Below are 18226 nucleotides of genomic sequence, written 5' to 3'. Positions count from 1 at the left end.
TTTACTTAAAAATCACTCACTCATACCAACTGAAAAGAGAGGCAATAAAAGTGGCGTTTTCGGCGCAAGATAAGTTACAGCCTTTTGTTAAGCAGTTCTTCCTCCCATATCGCGCACCATTTTTTGCTCAACCAAGCACCAAACCTGGTTCGTGCCATGTGTAGCGGAAGTTGTTTAGTCGATAGTACTTTCATTTTAAAAGAGGTATATCGGCTGAGTGGGGTGCTGCCCTGATGAAAGGCTAAAAAAGCCCCACTGAAGTGTGCGCAAGGCAATTCAAGGACGCATTGGGATTGACTGCTGTGATTGTGTATTTTCACCCTTGTTGTAAATATGTGATGTGATAAAATAGCACTAATCACAAATTACCCGAGCAATAACAGAAGTGCAATGTATGAAACGGTCACCTGTATCAGTCTCCCTTCATTGGATTTTAACGGAACATGAAAAGTTCTTTGTTAATCAGGTAAACAATTTGGGAAACTTTGGTCTGAGGTTGCGTTTGTGTAGTCTAATGTTGGCGTTATGTTCGCGTGTTTTTGTGTGCTTGTGCAAGTGTATATAGTTGATGCGATTTACCGATAAAACTGGCTTGGATGTCTGTTTAGCCCTTTGGTCGTGGGTTCACTCTCGGCCTCGGTGGTTCCAATTAAATGGAGGCAAAATGGTAAAGACCCATGTAGGTATTGTCACGTTACACTCGACAAACGTGATAAAAATGGGCTCGTTTAGTCGACTACTCAAGCAGCGGCTCAGAGAGATTGTCTTTGTCTTCCTTCACTCTTCGATCTCACCCAAGCAAACCATGTGGCAATAGTCAGCCAATTTGAAAGCATCGACTCGATGCTCGTTAATAAAAAAAAATGAAGGTATACACACGCAGATATAGAAAGAGGGAGAGTGCCACTACTCGCAGCGCAAACGAGGAAGTTTCGCCAACGCTTCCGCCAAGCGCAAAAAGAAAAGGCATAAAAACACAGGAGAACACAAACAGCAGCAGCAACGCAATGTCACGGCATGTCGTAGCACACGAAACTACAAGGGCTACTGTGTGAAGTAGGGCTTCAGCCGAACGACATGCACGGTTTCGGGCCGAAGCTGTCGACGAGAAGACGCTGCGCCGTCCGGAAATACCTCGTAGGTAAGATCTGTGATTCGTCTAAGAACCTTGTACGGTCCAAAATAACGGCTTAGGAGTTTTTCGGATAAGCCTGGTCGCCGGACAGGGATCCACACCCACACTCGGTCCCCAGGGTGGTAGGTGACGTTTCGATGGCGGAGGTTGTAACGTCGTGCGTCTGCATCTTGTTGGTGACTGGTGTTTATGCGAGCTAGCTGACGAGCTTCTTCGGCGTATTGAGTGTATTGCTCAGCATCTTGAGCAAGTTCATTGCTTTGGTCGCACGGAAGCATCGAATCGAGCATGGTTCGCACGTTGCGTCCATAAACAAGTCGGAAAGGCGGAAATTGCGTTGTTTCTTGCGTTGCCGTATTATAAGCAAACGTGATGTATGGAAGAATCTCGTCCCAGGTTTTATTTTGTACGTCCACGTACATTTACAGCATGTCCGCTATGGTCTTGTTAAGCCTCTCTGTCAGTCCATTGGATTGCGGATGATAAGCCGTTGTTTTTCGATGACTTGTGCAGCTCAGTTTAAAAATGTCCTCCATCATTCGTGCTGTAAACGACATCCCTCTGTCCGTAATCACGCATGACGGGGCACCATGCCGTAGGATGATTTGGTGCACGAAGAACTGCGCGACTTCAGAGGCCGTGCCACGGGGTAACGCTTTTGTTTCAGCATAACGCGTAAGATAATCTGTCGCAACTATAATCCATTTGTTTCCAGAGGACGACAAAGGGAAGGGCCCGAGAAGGTTTATTCCCACGAGGTCAAACGGTGTCCGTGGTGGTGCGATCGGCTGGAGCAGGCCCGCGGGTCTGACAGGCGGAGTCTTGCGGCGCTGGCACTCACGGCAGCCTTTCACATATCGATGTACACTAGTTGATAGTCGCGGCCAGTAATACTGTTGGCGTACTCGGGCGAGAGTTCGCGAATAGCCCAAATGTCCTGAGGTGGCACGCAAGGAGGATTTCATCACGCATGTCGGTAGGAACAACGAGTAGGAAGGCTTTGTCGCTACCACGGGCGTTTTTCTTGTAAAGAATGCCTCTTCTTAGACAAAAAGAGGACAGTTCGTGAGCAATGTGTTGAGGGACCTGAGAGTGGCGGCTTTCCAGGGAATCAATGACTGGGCGTAATTCATCGTCTGCCCGCTGCTTTGACATAAATTCGTAGTCACTAATTGCTCCGAGAAAGGCATCTCCATCTTCGGAGCCCCTGACAGCGTTCCCCACAGGTGCTCGAGAAAGCGCGTCGGCGTCTTCGTGTTTGCGCCCTGCCCTGTACACAATCGTAATATCAAACTCCTGCAAACGCAAACTCCACCGTGCGAGACGGCCGGATGGATCTCTGAGATTTGCCAGCCAGCAGAGCGAGTGGTGGTCAGTCACCACTTTGAAGGGACGACCGTAGAGGTAAGGCCGAAATTTGGTCGTCGCCCACACGACTGCGAGGCATTCTTTTTCCGACGTAGAATAGTTGGTCTCAGCTCGAGAAAGAGTGCGACTGGCGTAAGCTATCACATGCTCAACGCCGCCGTGTCGTTGTAAAAGGACAGCGCCAAGTCCGACGTTGCTGGCATCTGTATAAATTTCTGTAGCAGCGTCCTCATCAAAATGGGCAAGAACAGGGGCTGTTTGCATTCTCTGTCGTAACTCTGTGAACGCTGTATTTTGTTCTGCGCCCCAAGTAAAGGGTACGTCAGTTCGGGTGAGTCGCGTAAGGGGTTCAGCTATCTTAGAGAAGTTGGCGATAAATCGGCGATTATACGCGCACAAGCCGAGGAAACGGCGTACTGCTCTTTTATCTGATGGAACAGGGAAGGCGGCGACAGCAGCAGTTTTGTCTGGATCAGGTCGCACTCCATCTGCACTAATGACATGTCCCAGAAATTTCAGCTCTTCATAGCCGAAATGGCATTTTTGGGGTTTCAGCGTAAGTTCAGCTGTGCGAATGGCTTCCAGAACTTTTCTCAGACGCTTCAGATGTTCTTCAAAGCTCTCGGAAAAGATGACCACATCATCGAGGTAGACAAGGCAGCTTTGCTACTTCAAGCCAGCGAGAACTGTGTCCATCATCCTCTGAAAAGTAAGTGGCTGGTGCAGAACAGAGGCCGAAGGGAAGAACTCGGATTTCGTAAAGTCCGTCTGGAGCCACAAACGCGGTCTTTTTCTCGGTCTCGTTCATCCACTTCAATTTGCCAATAGCCACTCTTTAGATCGATGGACGAAAAATACTTCGCACGTCGTAACCTGTCGAGGGAGTCGTCGACCCGTGGAAGTGGGTAGACGTCCTTTTTTGTGACGCTATTAAGCTTCCTGTAGTCAATACAGAATCGCAGCGTTCCGTCTTTTTTCTTTACTAGAACGACTGGCGAGGACCAAGCGCTGCTGGATGGTTGAATAATCCCGTCATCGAGCATCTCTTTTACTTGTGTCTGAATAGCCTCGCGTTCTTTGGAAGAAACGCGATAAGGCTGCTGCCGGATGGGGCGGACGTCATCGTCGGTAATAATTCGATGCTTCGTGAGATGTGTTTGACGGACTTTAGAAGAAGAGGCGAAGCAAGATGTAAACTCCCTTAAAAGGTCGTCAAGTGCAGCCTTTTTCTCGTCTGACAGCGTCGAATTAATGTCGATGTGGTCTAGAAATTCCTCATCCTCATGCGTTTCCTCAGACGCGAAGCACTCCGTGACGTCGGCAACAGGTTCTCCATAAGCTAGGGTGGTTCCACGGAAAAGATGCCGGTGCTCGTAATTGAAGTTCGTAGCTAGTATTGTTGACTGTCCGTCCCGGACGCGCACAACACTTCGGGCGGCGCATACACCTTGGAGCAGCAGAAGTGATAAGTTGCTTTCAGCCACCACGTCGCCGTCTTGGAAGTCTTCACAAGTGACTTCGATGGGAACAGTTGCTCGAGGTGGCAGCGTCACACTGTCGTCAGCAACACGCAGCGCAAGTCTACGGCAGTTATCAGCGTCTCGATCTGTTGCGCCTTGAGTCGAGAAGGTCACGATGCGCTCACGGAGATTTATGATGGCACCGTATTCCCGAAGGAAGTCCATGCCGATAATCAGCTGACGCGAACAGTCGGGAAGAACGAGGCAGCTGAGCCCAAACGTTGACGCACGAATTTTCACTCTTGCGGTACAGCGACCCAGCGGTGTTACAACGTGTCCTCCAGCTGTTCGAATTCGCGTTCCATTCTCGGAGTGATCACTTTCCTGAGATCTTTCACTAGCCTCCCGCTGATGATCGAATAGTCTGCACCAGTGTCTACCAATGCACTGACCTGAAGACCGTCAACCAGCACAGGTATATCGAGTGACACGCGGTCACTAAGTTCAGATGCGGATGTCGGCGTTTTTTCGGCACTGCGATTATTCTCTGACAAAATGCCTTCGGCGTTGCGCGCAAGCATCGATGGGAGGTCTTCCGCACTTTGAGTCCCAGCGACCTTGCCCCCGAAGGCCGCTGCCTTCAGTTTTCCCGACGAGGGCTCGGGGAGCGTTCCCGTGCCGTCACCCCGAAACGTGGCCCAGTGGTTGCGGGTCTCCTCGGAGATGGTGACCGCGATTGCCGTCGTGTAAAGGGTGCACGCTGTTGCGCGAGATACTCTTCGATATCCCTTGGCCTTTGACCAATTCGGGGACGAGGGGAATTGACGGAAAATCCGCGCAGTCCAAGTTGCCGGTATGGGCATTCGTGGTAAATGTGACCAGCCTCACCGCAATGATAGCAGAGGAGTCGTCTGTCTGGCGTACGCCAGAGATCAGACTTGCGCGTCGGTGTACGGTGACTATCGATGTCCAAATCAGCGTGCGCTGACTGAATCGCGACTGACGGCATCATTGTCTGGATCGGGACGTGCGGCACTGTCTGGATCGGGACGTGCGGCACTGGCTGGATCGGGACTCCTTGACCCGAAAGAGGAGTGGCAGATCGCAAGGTTTCCGCGTACGTACGACGGCGACTGTCAGTAGACACAGGAGCCGTTTCCGGATCAACCGACGTGGGCGGAAAACGATGGGCGTGCAGCACCTGCTGGACCTCGTCGCGGATGACACTGGTGATAGAACTAACATCGATTTGCCTTGTCCCGTACATCTTTTCCATTTCTTCCCGGACGACAGATCGAATGATCTCGCGAATCCATTCGGGGCTCTTGCTCCCAGGGTTGGCGAAAAATTCGGAAGTTGAGGCAGCATTCACTTGACGGTCAAACTGGGCAGACCGTTGGTGCAGTACTCACTCTATTGTTGCCGCTTCAGTAAGGAACTCAGCAACACTTTTGGGGGGACTACGCACCAAACCAGCAAAAAGTTGTTCCTTCACACCACGCATGAGGTGGCGCAACTTTTTTTCTTCTGCCATAGCAGGATCCGCTCGCTTGAAAAGCCGTGTCATGTCCTCGACGTACATCGAGACGGTCTCGTTGGGCATCTGGATGCGTGATTGTAGTGCACGCTCCGCCCGTTCGCGGCGGTCGGGACTCCTGTAGGTCTCCAGGAGGTGACGCTGGAACTCGCGCCAAGATGTCAGAACATCATACCTGTTCAAAAACCACGTCTTGGCACCGTCTCTTAGGCACGTGTACACGTTCCGGAGCTTCGCGGCATCATCCCAGTAATTGATCGCTGCGACACGTTCGAACTCACTCAGCCAGTGGTCAACATCTTCACGCTGCTCTCCGTGAAAGGGGCTAGGCATGAGCGGGTTCTGGACGGTGCAGTAGATCGGCGTGGAAGGTGTCGGAGCTTGCATGGGATCTTGTGTCGAAGTCATAGTCACTGCGTCAGTGGTTGGTGTCTCAGGCGGTAGGCCTCGTTGGCGGCGGCTTACTTTATGAACAGGAGTGTCCACGGGTGCAGGGCTTTTGTTCCGGCTGCTGGACGGGGTCTTGGGCATCGGGTGGATTTTGAGACGTTGTACCCAGCACCTCCACCAGTCTTGTCACGTTACACTCGACAAACGTGATAAAAATGGGCTCGTTTAGTCGACTACTAAAGCAGCGGCTCAGAGAGATCGTCTTTGTCTTCCTTCACTCTTCGATCTCACCCAAGCAAACCATGTGGCAGTATTATGCGATTATTTTGCACAGTAAAGAACGCTAGATGGTGCAAACTGCCACAGTCCTCTACTACAGCGTTCCTCATAATCATTTCGTGTATTTTGGGATGCAAACGTACACATGCTACTACTTCTCGGCCTCTTTCTCGTAGTGCTCTACACCAGTTCAAGTACGATGCACCAACTCACCCAACCTTCAACACTAGTGGGTATATGTGCGCATATCCTGGTGACCCTTCGAAAGACTCGTACTGGAGTCGGTGGCAATATCCTTCGAAGACCCCACACTGATGTGGTCTATATCTTCTCTGTCTGCTTAAATATACTAGATTGTATGCCCAACCGTCAATATACGCCACGCCGCTAGGTAGGGTGCAGTATAACACACGAATGAAGATACTTTCCACCATACGCAAAAGAAACCTAACTTTGAGAAAACATGACCAGCCATAACTATTCTTCCTGAATTCTTCAATAAATCACACTGATTATTTCACGTACTTTCGTTTGAATTATTGAAGGTTCACCTTGTGTTTTCATTTACAGGCCACGAGCATCCGCGGCAGCGGAACGACTATGGAGCCCAGCCACTGTAAAGAGTGCTGAGGAGGCGGAACCCAGGTTAGAGGAGCACCGCTGCAGAATGTTGAGGTATACAGCACAAACTGCAATGCTCTCTGCAGTTTTTAGAATGTAGAGCAAGAAGCACAATTACAATTTCTGGGCAAACTCTTTTAACTCGCGGAGATGAGTTTTCGGTCCTCTGGCATGATGCCAGCTGTGGCCTTATCCTCTCACGCAACAGGATTGAGCGCGCGAACGCGAATGGCGTCTGCAAGATACGCAGAGCGCATGCAGAAGAACACGTGCGAAATGAAGACAGATTAGTCTTTCACATAGTTTCAGTCTACAACACATAGAGGGGATTCTGGCGTCTGTGCGGGCTCTCCAGCGGCACTTGTACCTTTTTACTATCATGGCATAGCGAACTAGAACCATGGTGATGTGAAGAAGCACAGGCTTCAGATCTGTGTGGGATGAATTAGGTTCCGGAGATTCGAAACTTGCTGGTTGAGTGTACTTGTGAACTGGTTTCCAAATAAATCTGATTTATTACTTTGTACAAAAAACTCATGGCAAAAACAGTTCGTGACCTTCAGGTGCACGAGAAACGAGAACCAGTTATAACAACCATAGTATTCCTTCCTCTGCCATTGTATTCCTGATTTCGCAGCAGAACAGAATGAATTACTTTCTACGGTACTCGAAAAGAAATTCGCCTGTTTTTTGATCGAAAGTACGCATCATGTATTTCTAAAAATACTACTACTGCGCTGAATGTTTTATGATGCCAGTTGTGTTTATTCAAGTGGCCTGTCTCCGACGCCTACAGATGCGTCTACTTTATTTCACAATTGTTTTGCAGTCAACTTGAGCAAGTTTTGTCAAGACGCGCATTTAAAGAGATGCGAACTTTACGTAAATTTAGCACAGGCATCGGAGGCTACATCTATGCGCAGGTGTCTTAGAAGAACTTCCTGTTGGGTGAGCTGGTGCATGAGTTATTGTGCGAAAAGTGCACTGGTCTCGGACAAACACAAGGGGAAAAAAACGAAGTAGACAAAAGTAGCACAGACAAGCAACTGTTTTTTTTAATTTGGAACAGCCTAATATACGCAATTTTTACAAGATCTCGAGGAAAGGAAATAAGGAGAGAAAGTTAGCCAGTTTATGTGAATCTGATATAAAGCATACCTGCGCAGGAATGGCGCTCTGCCTTATATAGTTTCATCAAGTGTCACGCAAAGATCGCCATTTTCTCTTATGAAGTGGTTCCAAGAGTTGCTGGCCTACCTTGGTGCTTTTCTTTCCTAAAATTTTTATTTTCCTTAGCAAAGGCTCGCACCCTAAGCACATGCCGCAATGAGTGAGTAGGTGCGCCCCTTTTTTATTTCTAACTGACAAGACTTGCTCCTTAGCGCGCTCATTCACACAACGGCCTGTTTTTCTCACATAAAACCTTCCACATTTAAGAGGTGTATTTTCGTGGCACCCTTTAGGAAGCTATCCACATGCTTCATTCCGCACCCATATCATAATGAATCATTGAGCCAATCTAGGGCAAGCTTTCTTGATGCTCAAAAAACCAACTTGCCGCCTTTTTGATGTTATGGCTGACTCTGTCCGTAAACGGCATAACAATCAGTTTTGTTTTCGGTTGACTTTCACGCTGACCGCTGATTGCAAGTTAGCATATTAAAATTGTAACAAAACATTAGACGGTATACCCCGCAAATTAGTGGTATGCATGTCTGCAGGAGATATGCTCTGCGAGCGCAAAAAGCTTATAATCTTTGATTCTGTGCAAATAAAGATAGTAAGAAGGGCAAGTGCAAGTGCGTGCCACTCTGCTGCACTGACAAAATTGTGTCCACATGCAATGCATGATAGCTTTGGTAATCAGGTAAGCAAGCGTATAGCTGCTTGGGATTTCCGTGTGTGAAAATCACATCAGTAGCTGAAAGTCTTCTTATTAAGATCAAAAATGAAGAAATACGCTGCGCCAGCGTTCACTGCCAGCCGAAAAAGAAACCAATTTTTGTATAGACGCAAGGTCAGCTACAACAATAAAAGGTAGCAAAGAGGCATGGTGGGGACGTGATTTTTTTCGGCACCCAGAACGCTTACTGGACTATGCACTAAGATTGGCGCAAAAGATTCATTCATTCATCGAAGCACGCAGATAGCTTCCTAAAATGCACCACGAAAGTGGCCGATGAAATATTATCTAAATGTTGAAGGTCTTATGTGAGAAAAACGGGCCGATGCGTGAGTTAGTACGCTAAATAGCATGCTTTTTTGTTAAAAAAAGAGACGGGACCCACATACCCACTCATAGCATTGTGTGCTCGGGATGTGAGATTTTGGTTAGAAAGATAAAGATTTTAGGAAAATGCACCACCAGAGTAGGGCAGGATCCCTTGGAAGCGATTTTCACTAAAACAATGATGATCTTTGCGTAAGCGACATTTTGATGGACGTATATAGAACACAGGGCAATATCCTGCACAGGTTTGTGTGATATAAAGTGCACGAAAACTGGCTAACTTTCTCTTGTTATTTCGTTACCTCGTGATCTTGGAAAAAATAGCCCATATTAGGCTGTTTTAAGATTGAATAAACCATACGATACTTTGCGCCCTTTCTGTCTACATTGTTTTTTTCTGTGTTGATCCCATATTTGCGCTCTTTGTCTACAATAAATCTATCCACAGCAGTGAGTCCACGAAGCTTGCCAATTTTCGTCAGATACAACCTATAAAGCTGCGACGTCAGAATGAACTGCGAGAGCTATGGCGGTCATCAATCTATTTTGACCAAAGTGGCATTGCTTAACTTCATCCCGCTACTCACGCTGAGCCAACCATGAAACTGAAACTGTTGGCAAAGATTCATTCCGAAGCGTTTACTTCGCATCATTCCCGTAGTGGTCAGAACAATCACACTGGTGGTTTCATCTTTAGGTTATGACGTTTATAGTTTGCCAGACGCCCGTCTGGTCAAGATGATAGAAAATCAAAAGAAGTTAATAAATGGGAAATGAACATAGCAGTCTTACTTGACGTGCTCTTACGTTTAAGACGGAAACGGTCCTACAAAGTCAAAGCGCTATATTCGAAAAGGCTGTACTGAAACCATCGGTTTCTATATTTTTCTCCCGCAGGCGCGGTCTGGCAGTCGAACCACAAAATGGCCCTGGATACTGCACGTGCGATGGCGTCATCTAAGCAGAACCACTGAAGACTCAACCCTGACAGACGATCACAAAAGTTTGCATTCACTTTTATGGCACACATCATTCTGATTGTTTCAGATAATTTAGAAAAATGAAAAGTAAGGTTCTGTCATAAATAAAATACCTTTATTTATCCGATTATATGCATGTTTAAATATATTACATCACGGTATATTTGTTAAATATTTTTATGCTGCGAAGGGAGTGTGTCGCAATGTACACGTACGAATGTTCATGGAACGTGTTTGAGCTAAGAAGTTAGGGGTTGTTGGATCAGGCCCGGGCCAGCTTGGGCCCATGAGCTTTGAGCTTGGATCGGCTTACGGCCTGACTCAGGCCCGTATTAGGCCAGGTCTCATACGTAACTGTATAATAGCTTGTGCATGCTGTTTAGCTTTGCCGTCTGAATTTATTATTAAATTTACTTTATTGTCTGAAAAATGACGCCTTCTAACATGAAACCTATTGAAGCAATACAATAGGTCTCGTCCCCGAGAACTGACCTCCGGCAAGGGCGCTAGCTCTCTTCAAAGTTGGCTTCTTGTTTGTCTTCCACCTTTTCTTGGCACATTAGACACCGCTTTTTTTTCTTTTGTTCCCACATCAAATTCTCCGGAATTATCGCTGCCGTGAGCTGCAAGCCTGAAAAAACAACCATGAGCCACAGGCAGCCAAGCTTCGCCCCCGCGTTCGAACCGAGGCTTTCGGAGATCAGCGGCTAATCACATTTTGGGTCTCTGCGGGGATTGCTCTCCGGACTCTCGACGCGCCCTGTTCGACGATCATCTTCAAAGAAGTCGCCAGCAGGTTCACTTCGCTGCTCTAATAGTTTTTTTCGAAGCCCTTAGATTGGTCTTGCTTTGAGACGTAACACTTTCAAAGGCTCTACTTTCAAAGGATCGACGGCTCCGAGGCACCACGCCAGTGTTGGACCATCCTTGGACCCATGGCGGCTAATGCCGGCTGCGATATTGGCCCAAGGTTCGATTTTCGGTCAAGTGCAACTTCTTCCGATGTCAGAACCGATGTTCAAGCCAACCAAGGCCCGACCTTATGCCTTTTTATTTGCCAATATTCATACAACGCTGGCCCACTGCACTCCTGCCTATGAAGGCCCGTTTTTTTGCCGACTTAGTTGCCGGCGTACAACCAGCATAGGGCTATCCTCGGGCCACGTTGTTGACAATGAAATGCCTTTATTACTCCGACATTCGCTTTACGACGAATATTGGCTACCACTGGCTTGCCAATATTTCGCTGTTATTATTAGAAGCTTTTTGCTACTGGTATTCCTTAACTGGTAGACCTTACAATAACCCCCGATAACCTCGCCCAGCAGCTTATAGCAGCCCTGTATGATCCTCGCAATGTAGTATACTTCGAGGCTACTGACCACTAGACGACCTAGTGTAAAAACACTAAACAATGCCACTAAACCATCCATTTCTGCCAATTTTTTTTTTGCGTTGCCCATTACCCTCCCCGCATGTAGGGCGTATGACTGCACAAGTCTAGTTAGTGTCTGGTTTTCTCCACGCATTCCTTCTCATGTTTTGCAAGAAATTGTAACCTAGGCTGTTCCATCAAGTCTTAACTAATTAAAATTAAAAAAAAACTGCTTGATGCAAATATCCGGCACACAAGCATTCTATAAATAAGACTACGACAACACAATTTTCATAACTATTTCTATATATTTTTAAGTTACTACTTGTAAATACTTCTAAGTCAAACTATTTCTAAGTAAAGATCATTTATTTTTCAGTTCACCCTATGTTAAAAACGTCCAACATAGAAATGGTGAATTCCACCATCCACCGATTTGGTGGATTATGGTGGTGGAAATGTTGGTGGTACATGGTGTATGGTGGTGTATAGTAGAGCGGATGGTGAACGGCGCGCTCCAGCCGGCAGTGCTGGAGTGCGAAGCAGCGGCAGAACCACCGAGACGAGCTGCCACGAAAAAAATAATAAAGATATTTGTATAAAAAAGGATGTCGAAAGCACCCGTAAAAAAGGTGCGACAGCGCGGAATCAAACCTGCCACCTATGAATTCCTAACTGAGCATACTACCACTGCGCCACGCTGACAGATGGAAACTTCGGTGTTAAAGAAGTAGTCAACTGATAAACTTACTGTTTAAGTTCTGTTTTGTTTGTCGCTTACTCGAGATGGACGGGATCTGCACATGCTACTAACATTTACACACCTGATAAGCACGACCAACTGCTGTCTGTAACGATTGCCACTGCGATAATGGCTACAGTGCTATGATTTTGTTACAATTTAGAACCACGAAAAAAGTAACAACACAGTAGACTGGGCAACAGATAGAGTTTATCGGCGGTTACTGCCAAATTTGTTATTCGTTTCTCGCTCGTTTAAAAGAATGTTATCTCTTCAGGCTTTATGGCGCTTCTATGCTCTTTCGATAAATACGCCCTCACAACTGATTGTGATGTTTTTCGCCCGACGCACAGCACAGCCGTGCCAGCGCACCGCTGTTTCTCTGTCGTTAGGAACAACTATATCACAGCTTGGCCAAAATGAATGCAGTGCACCAGAAACATTATGCTAACATATTGGTTCAGTAAGCATACGAATTGACAAGTCTGTGTTCTCGCGTAGGAGCCAGTGAAGTGGCGGCGATCGTGACCGATGGCTGTCGATGAGGGGAGGCGTACATTTAGTGGAAGTACTGATATATTGTAAATGCAAGGTCAAAAGCAGTAGCAGCCTTGGTACAGAAGCAGCAAGAGCAGGCCGAGTATACGGGCAGTGTCACAGCAGCAACCAGGCTGCCTTTGCTCGCGCCTCGCGCCAACGTGTCGATGTCGCTGCAATAGTGGGCATTCCTCTTCACTGAATTTCGTCCCCTGTTAGAAAAGGAGCCGTCTTGGCGACTCACGGAGAACAAAGCACGAGCGGATCGTAATAATGTTTCAACCGCTGTACGTGAACAGTTTCACGACCCCAAAAGCGCTGGTCTGTGGATGGCGTAGCGGGTTCGACGATGTAGTTAACAGATGAAGTTTTCCTCCGAGTCCGTAGGCTCGGAGGAATCGGGGTGGTAGGGTAGAATAGAATCTAGTGTGGAGGAAGGGTCTCGGCCATATAACAAGAAAAATGGCGAAAAGCCCGTAGTCACCTGTGAAGCGGTGTTATATGCGTACGTCACAAAAGACAGAATGAGTTCCCAATCGGAGTGGTCTGAGGCAACATACTTAGATAGCATTTCCCCTAGGGTACGGTTGAATCTTTCCGTCAATCCATTCGTCTGCGGATGGTAGGCGGTGGTAGTCCGGTGAATGATACGGTATTCGGCAAGGTGTGCGTTGATGACTTCAGAGAGGAATACACGTCCTCTGTCGCTGAGAAGTTCACGTGGTGCGCCGTGACGGAAAAGGAAGTTCCACGGGAGAAACGATGATACGCCGTGTGCTGTGGCAGCAGGCAAAGCGGCTGTTTCTCCGTATCACGTCAAGTAGTCGACAGCGACAACAATTCAACGGTTTCCGGAAGCCGTGAATGAAAGAGGCCCATAAAGATCGATTCCAACGTGGTCGAAAGGCCTGGCTGGGCAAGGAATTGGCTGTATCGGACCAGAGGTAGGATGATTGAGAGCTTTGCGTCGTTGGCCCTGCAGGCAATACTGAATGTAATTGCGCACAAAGGTGTACATGGCTCGCCAATAAAACCGGGAAGAAAGCCGAGTGCGTGTTTTGAAGACGCCCGCATGTGCGCACTAAGGATCAGTGTGGAAAGCCGAACATATTGCAGCACGAAGATGGCGAGGTTGGACGAGCAACCACTTTCGACTGTCGGACCTGTGATTCCTGAGATAAAGGAGGCCATCGCGGACCTCAAAGTGAGCCGCTTGACGGCGCAACGTCCCAGAAGATGGAGAAATCAACGGGTCTGAAAGGAATCGCAGAAGAGTGCTGATCCAGTCATCCTTACGTTGCTCAGACGCCAAGTTACAATTTTCTGGAAACGCAACCATTTCGTGCGTGGCAGATAGACATGCAGAGCTTTCAGAGGAGTTAGGTGAACGTGATAGGGCGTCGGCATCAGTTTGACGTCAGCCAAACCTGTAGACAACACACATGTTGAACTCTTGCAACCGCAAAGCCCAGCGAGCTAGATGGCCGGATGGGTCTTTCAATGTGGATAACCAGCAAAGCGCATGGCGATCGGTGACTACATTGAAGGGGTGACCATATAGGTACGGTCTAAATTTATCTAACGCCCATATAATCGCCAGACACTTCTTCTCTGTCACAAAATAATTCTTCTGCGCTTTGTTGAGGGTACGGCTTGCGTATGTGACTACTTACTTCTGGAATACAGATTTGCGCTTCGCGAGCATGGCGCCGAGTCCAACGCCGATGGCATCGGTGTGTACCTCAGTCGGAGCAGTCGGGTTAAAGTGACACAAGATTGGCGGCGAGGTTAACAGGCGGCGAAACTTTTCAAAAGAACCATCACAAGCAGGTGACCAACTGTAACTTCTCGAGTCACTGCGCAGAAGTTCAGTCAAGGAGGTGGTGACCATCACAAAATTGCGAATAAAGCGGCGGAAATATGAGCATAGGCCAAGAAAGCTGCTGAGATCCTTTAGAGACGCAGGTTTAGGGAACTCTGCAACTGCCCGAAGCTTGGCGGTGTCAGGAAGAATACCGTCTTTAGAAACAACATGGCCGAGGATAGGGAGCTAACTTGCGCCGAAGTGGCATTTCATCAGGTTAAGCTGAAGGCCGGCATCAGTTAGGCATTGCAGTACTTCATCTAGCCTGCGGAGATGCGTTGGAAAATCTGGGGAAAATACAACTACGTCATCTAAGTAGCACAGGCATGTTTTCCACTTCAGGCCACGCAAAAGATTGTTCAACATCAATTCTAACGTTCCGGGCGCGTTGCAAAGACCAAAAGGCATGACACAGAGTTCGTAAAGGCCATCAGGTGTTTCAAATGCCATTTTAGGCTGATCTTCTGGTGCCAGAGGGACTTTTCAGTAGCCACTTCGTAAATCAATAGAAGAGAAGTACTCCGAACCTTGGAGGCAGTCAAGGGCATCGTCGATTCCCGGTAAGGTGTAAACGTCCTTTCGAAGTATTTTGTTAAGACGACGGTAGTAAACACAGAAGCGAATTGACCCGTCTTTCTTCTTAACGAGAACGACTGAATATGCCCAGGGGCTATTCGAATGCTGCATGACACCACGCTTGAGCATGTCAGCTACTTGGTCATCGATAACCTGGCGCTCGGCTGCGGACCCGTGACAGGGTCTTTGGCGCATTGGCGCATTGGTGCCCGTATTGATGCGGTGACACACAGAGCACATGTGGCTGAGGGGAGTATTCTGGCAGTCAAAGGAAGAACGGAACTTGTCCAGCAGTCGTAGAAGCTGAGCCCGTTGCGATACTGTTAACGTGTCGGCGATAGCGCTGCTCAGCACCTCAGGCCTAGTAGTCTGCGGCGAATGGAACACAGGTCACTCCGGCGACTTCGTGTTTGGCGGAAGGACCAGTCGGCATGTCGACAATTGCAGAAGGGTCGAGACTGTAAACCCACCCGACGCACTCACCCTGAAGTAGTGTTTGAGGACATGACAAAAGGTTCGAGATGAGAAGTTTGCTGACGCCGTCATGAAGTTCTAGAAGGGCATAAGGTAGCGGCGAACAAAAAGGGCAGATGGCATGAAAAGGGCTCTCGAATTGGCGAGCGAGTTGCAAGACACCATGGTAAGGGCGAAAGAGTGCGGCAGTATGATGACGTCTTCAGCAACAAATAGTTTGTCCCCGGTTTCAACAGCATAATTTTACGGAGGGTTGCCAAACACTTCAAATTTCACCTCAGCGCGAGAGCAGTCGATGACAGCCTTATTAGTGGAGAGAAAGTGTCAACCCAAAATAAGGTCATGGGAGCAGGAATTCAACACGAGCAATTCGACGACATAGATGAGGCCCTTAATCGCGATGCGAGCAGTACAGGCAGTGGCCGGCGTGACGTTCTCTGCGTTGGCTGTACGAAGTGATATACTTGCTATTGGCGTCATAACTTTTTTGAGCAAGCGGGAGAGTCTGGCACTGATCACTGAAACTGCGGTACCAGTGTCGACAAGAGCGAGTGCAGCGCGCCGTCCACATGTACGTCGAGATTAGTCGTTGGAGAAGAGAGAGGCCTTGGTTCTTTCGCGAGCGATGCAGTTCCTGCCTCTCGAACTGCGGCGTTCAGTTTTCCCGCACCGGCGATGAAGGACGACGACGCATCGGCGATGGCGAGCGGCGTCGAGGCGATGGCGAACGGCTGTTAACAGGAGGGACGGTGTAAGATTACATCTGGTCAGAGGGCTGACAGCCTGTGCACAAAATGCGCGGTGGCACATAAGGGGCAGGTGCGAAGCTCAGGTGGTAGCTATGGTGGTAGACAGGGAGACGTCGACGGCAGTATTGCGATATGTGGCCAGGTAGGCCACAAGCAAAGCATATTGGCCGATTGTCGAGTGTACGCCATTGTCCACTACTCTGGAGGGACTCTCTGGCGAACCGAGAAGTGGGTTGCGGTGGCATGGCTGATGGCAGTGACGTAAAAGTCTGGAGAGGTGGTCGAGCGGCCACTTCAACATAGCTTAGAGGTGCATTTGCCTAGGCACAGGCAACAGGGGTCGGCAACGGTGAAGTGTCACGGGCAGATGGCTGAGCCGCGCAAACACGCTCCTGGATGGCCTAGCGAATGTTTGCTGGCAGAGGTGAGGTGGTTGGCTGGCTGTAGATAGCAGCGACAGCTGATGAGCAGCTTCAGCACGAACAAACTCCTTGATCAGCGATACTGGGACTCAAGGTCACAGGTGGTGGTTAGGCTTGAGAGTGTGTCATCAGGGACGTTAGAGCATCGCGTGAGAAGACGCTGTCGTCGGAGCTCGTCGATACTCTCGCACAACTCGATGAGCTCAGAGACAGTGACAGGGTTTTTCGAGAGCAGCATTTGAGAGACGTCGTCGGAAATGCATTTCATAATATGTCGTACCTTGTCAGTTTCCGCCATCGTTGGGTGGACACGCCAGTATAGGTCCAGGATGTCCTCGATGATAGCTAGTGAATGTCTCACCTGTTTGCTGGGACCGGCTTCGTAGACGTTGTTCTGCGCAAAGTTTGCGCACATCACGGCGTCCAAAAACATTTGCGATTGAGGCTTTGAAGGTCGTCCAAGTGGGGATATCTGCCTCATGGTTTCTGTACCATAGCTTGGCCACATCCGTTAAATAAAACACCACGGTACCTAGCTTCGCGGAATCGTCCTATTTGTTAGTAGCACTGGCTCGTTCAAAAGATTTCAGCCAATCCTCAACGCCTTTCTCTTCGTTGGCGCTGCCGATGTCCGGTTCTCGCAAGAGCTGGGCACCGGGACAGCCCCTGCGTGGCGAAGCCGGTGGGGGTTTGAAGACAGCGTCGTTAGGCATGACGGACGGCAGCTTTCGGCTACGCAGTTCTAGGACAGGGAAAGACCGCAGCACTCTCCACAAAAATATATTGTAAATGCAAAGTCAAAAGCGGTAGCAGCGTCGATACAGAAGCAGCAAGAGCAGACCGAGTAAACAGGCAGCGTCACAGCAGCAACCAGGCAGCCTTAGCTCGCGCATCGCGCGAATGTGTCGGTGTCGCTGCAGTAGTGGGCATTCCTCTTCACTACACCGCAAGCGCGTCACATCAAGGTTTGTCATTTCTTGCGTGGACACCGTACACAATAAAAAGGCTTCATTTAGGATAAATGATGCCACAGTTGTGCTGTATTGTCATTTTTCCTCGTCGAAATTGTGCATTCTAAAACCCAGAAGCGCCGATAACACTTGTACGGACTGGGTCGGTAGGATTACCCTTTGCTTGAAATCATGTTAGTAGAACAGAAGGGTGAAGGTCAAATTCGCCCGGGCTCGCCTCGACGCATGTATAAAGTGAAAGTTTATGCATACTCGCACGCACTTAGTTAACTTAAAGGTACGGCTCAAGCAATAGGGTGTGCAAGAATTTCCACAGTTGCGTCGCTAGCGTGGCGACATCAAGTGACCGCTGTGTTCTGCCGTAACATTGAAAGGGGCAATTGCGAACTGGAGCTTGTTTATTCCTTGAAAACTGCGCGCTGATGTAAAACATTTATAGTCACTGTTCGTAGTGACACCTTTAGTCTTTAAACATCACAACAAAGAAACACATCGCGGATGTCAAACTGGTATAAA

The 18226-nt window shown here is 48.5% G+C and overlaps 1 protein-coding gene across 4 annotated transcripts in view; it reads left to right on the top strand.

The window, feature by feature from the left end:
• LOC119166687 (beta-hexosaminidase subunit alpha) overlaps positions 1 to 10128 on the top strand; it is a 592332-nt gene extending 582204 nt beyond the window's left edge. For all 4 annotated transcript variants that reach the window (XM_075882395.1, XM_075882396.1, XM_037418007.2 and 1 more), the window contains 2 exons: positions 6740 to 6844; positions 9918 to 10128. In XM_075882395.1, coding sequence (XP_075738510.1) covers positions 6740 to 6844; positions 9918 to 9981 — 169 coding nt within the window. In that variant the 3' untranslated portion in view covers positions 9982 to 10128. The remainder of the gene's footprint in view (positions 1 to 6739; positions 6845 to 9917) is intronic.
• The last annotated feature ends 8098 nt before the right edge of the window (positions 10129 to 18226 follow it).

The sequence above is a fragment of the Rhipicephalus microplus genome, unplaced genomic scaffold, assembly GCF_043290135.1.
Source record: "Rhipicephalus microplus isolate Deutch F79 unplaced genomic scaffold, USDA_Rmic scaffold_12, whole genome shotgun sequence".
In the NCBI taxonomy this organism is placed as follows: Eukaryota; Metazoa; Arthropoda; class Arachnida; order Ixodida; family Ixodidae; genus Rhipicephalus; species Rhipicephalus microplus.
Note: the sequence above shows the minus strand (reverse complement) of the source record. Positions and strands in the feature narration are given on the sequence as shown.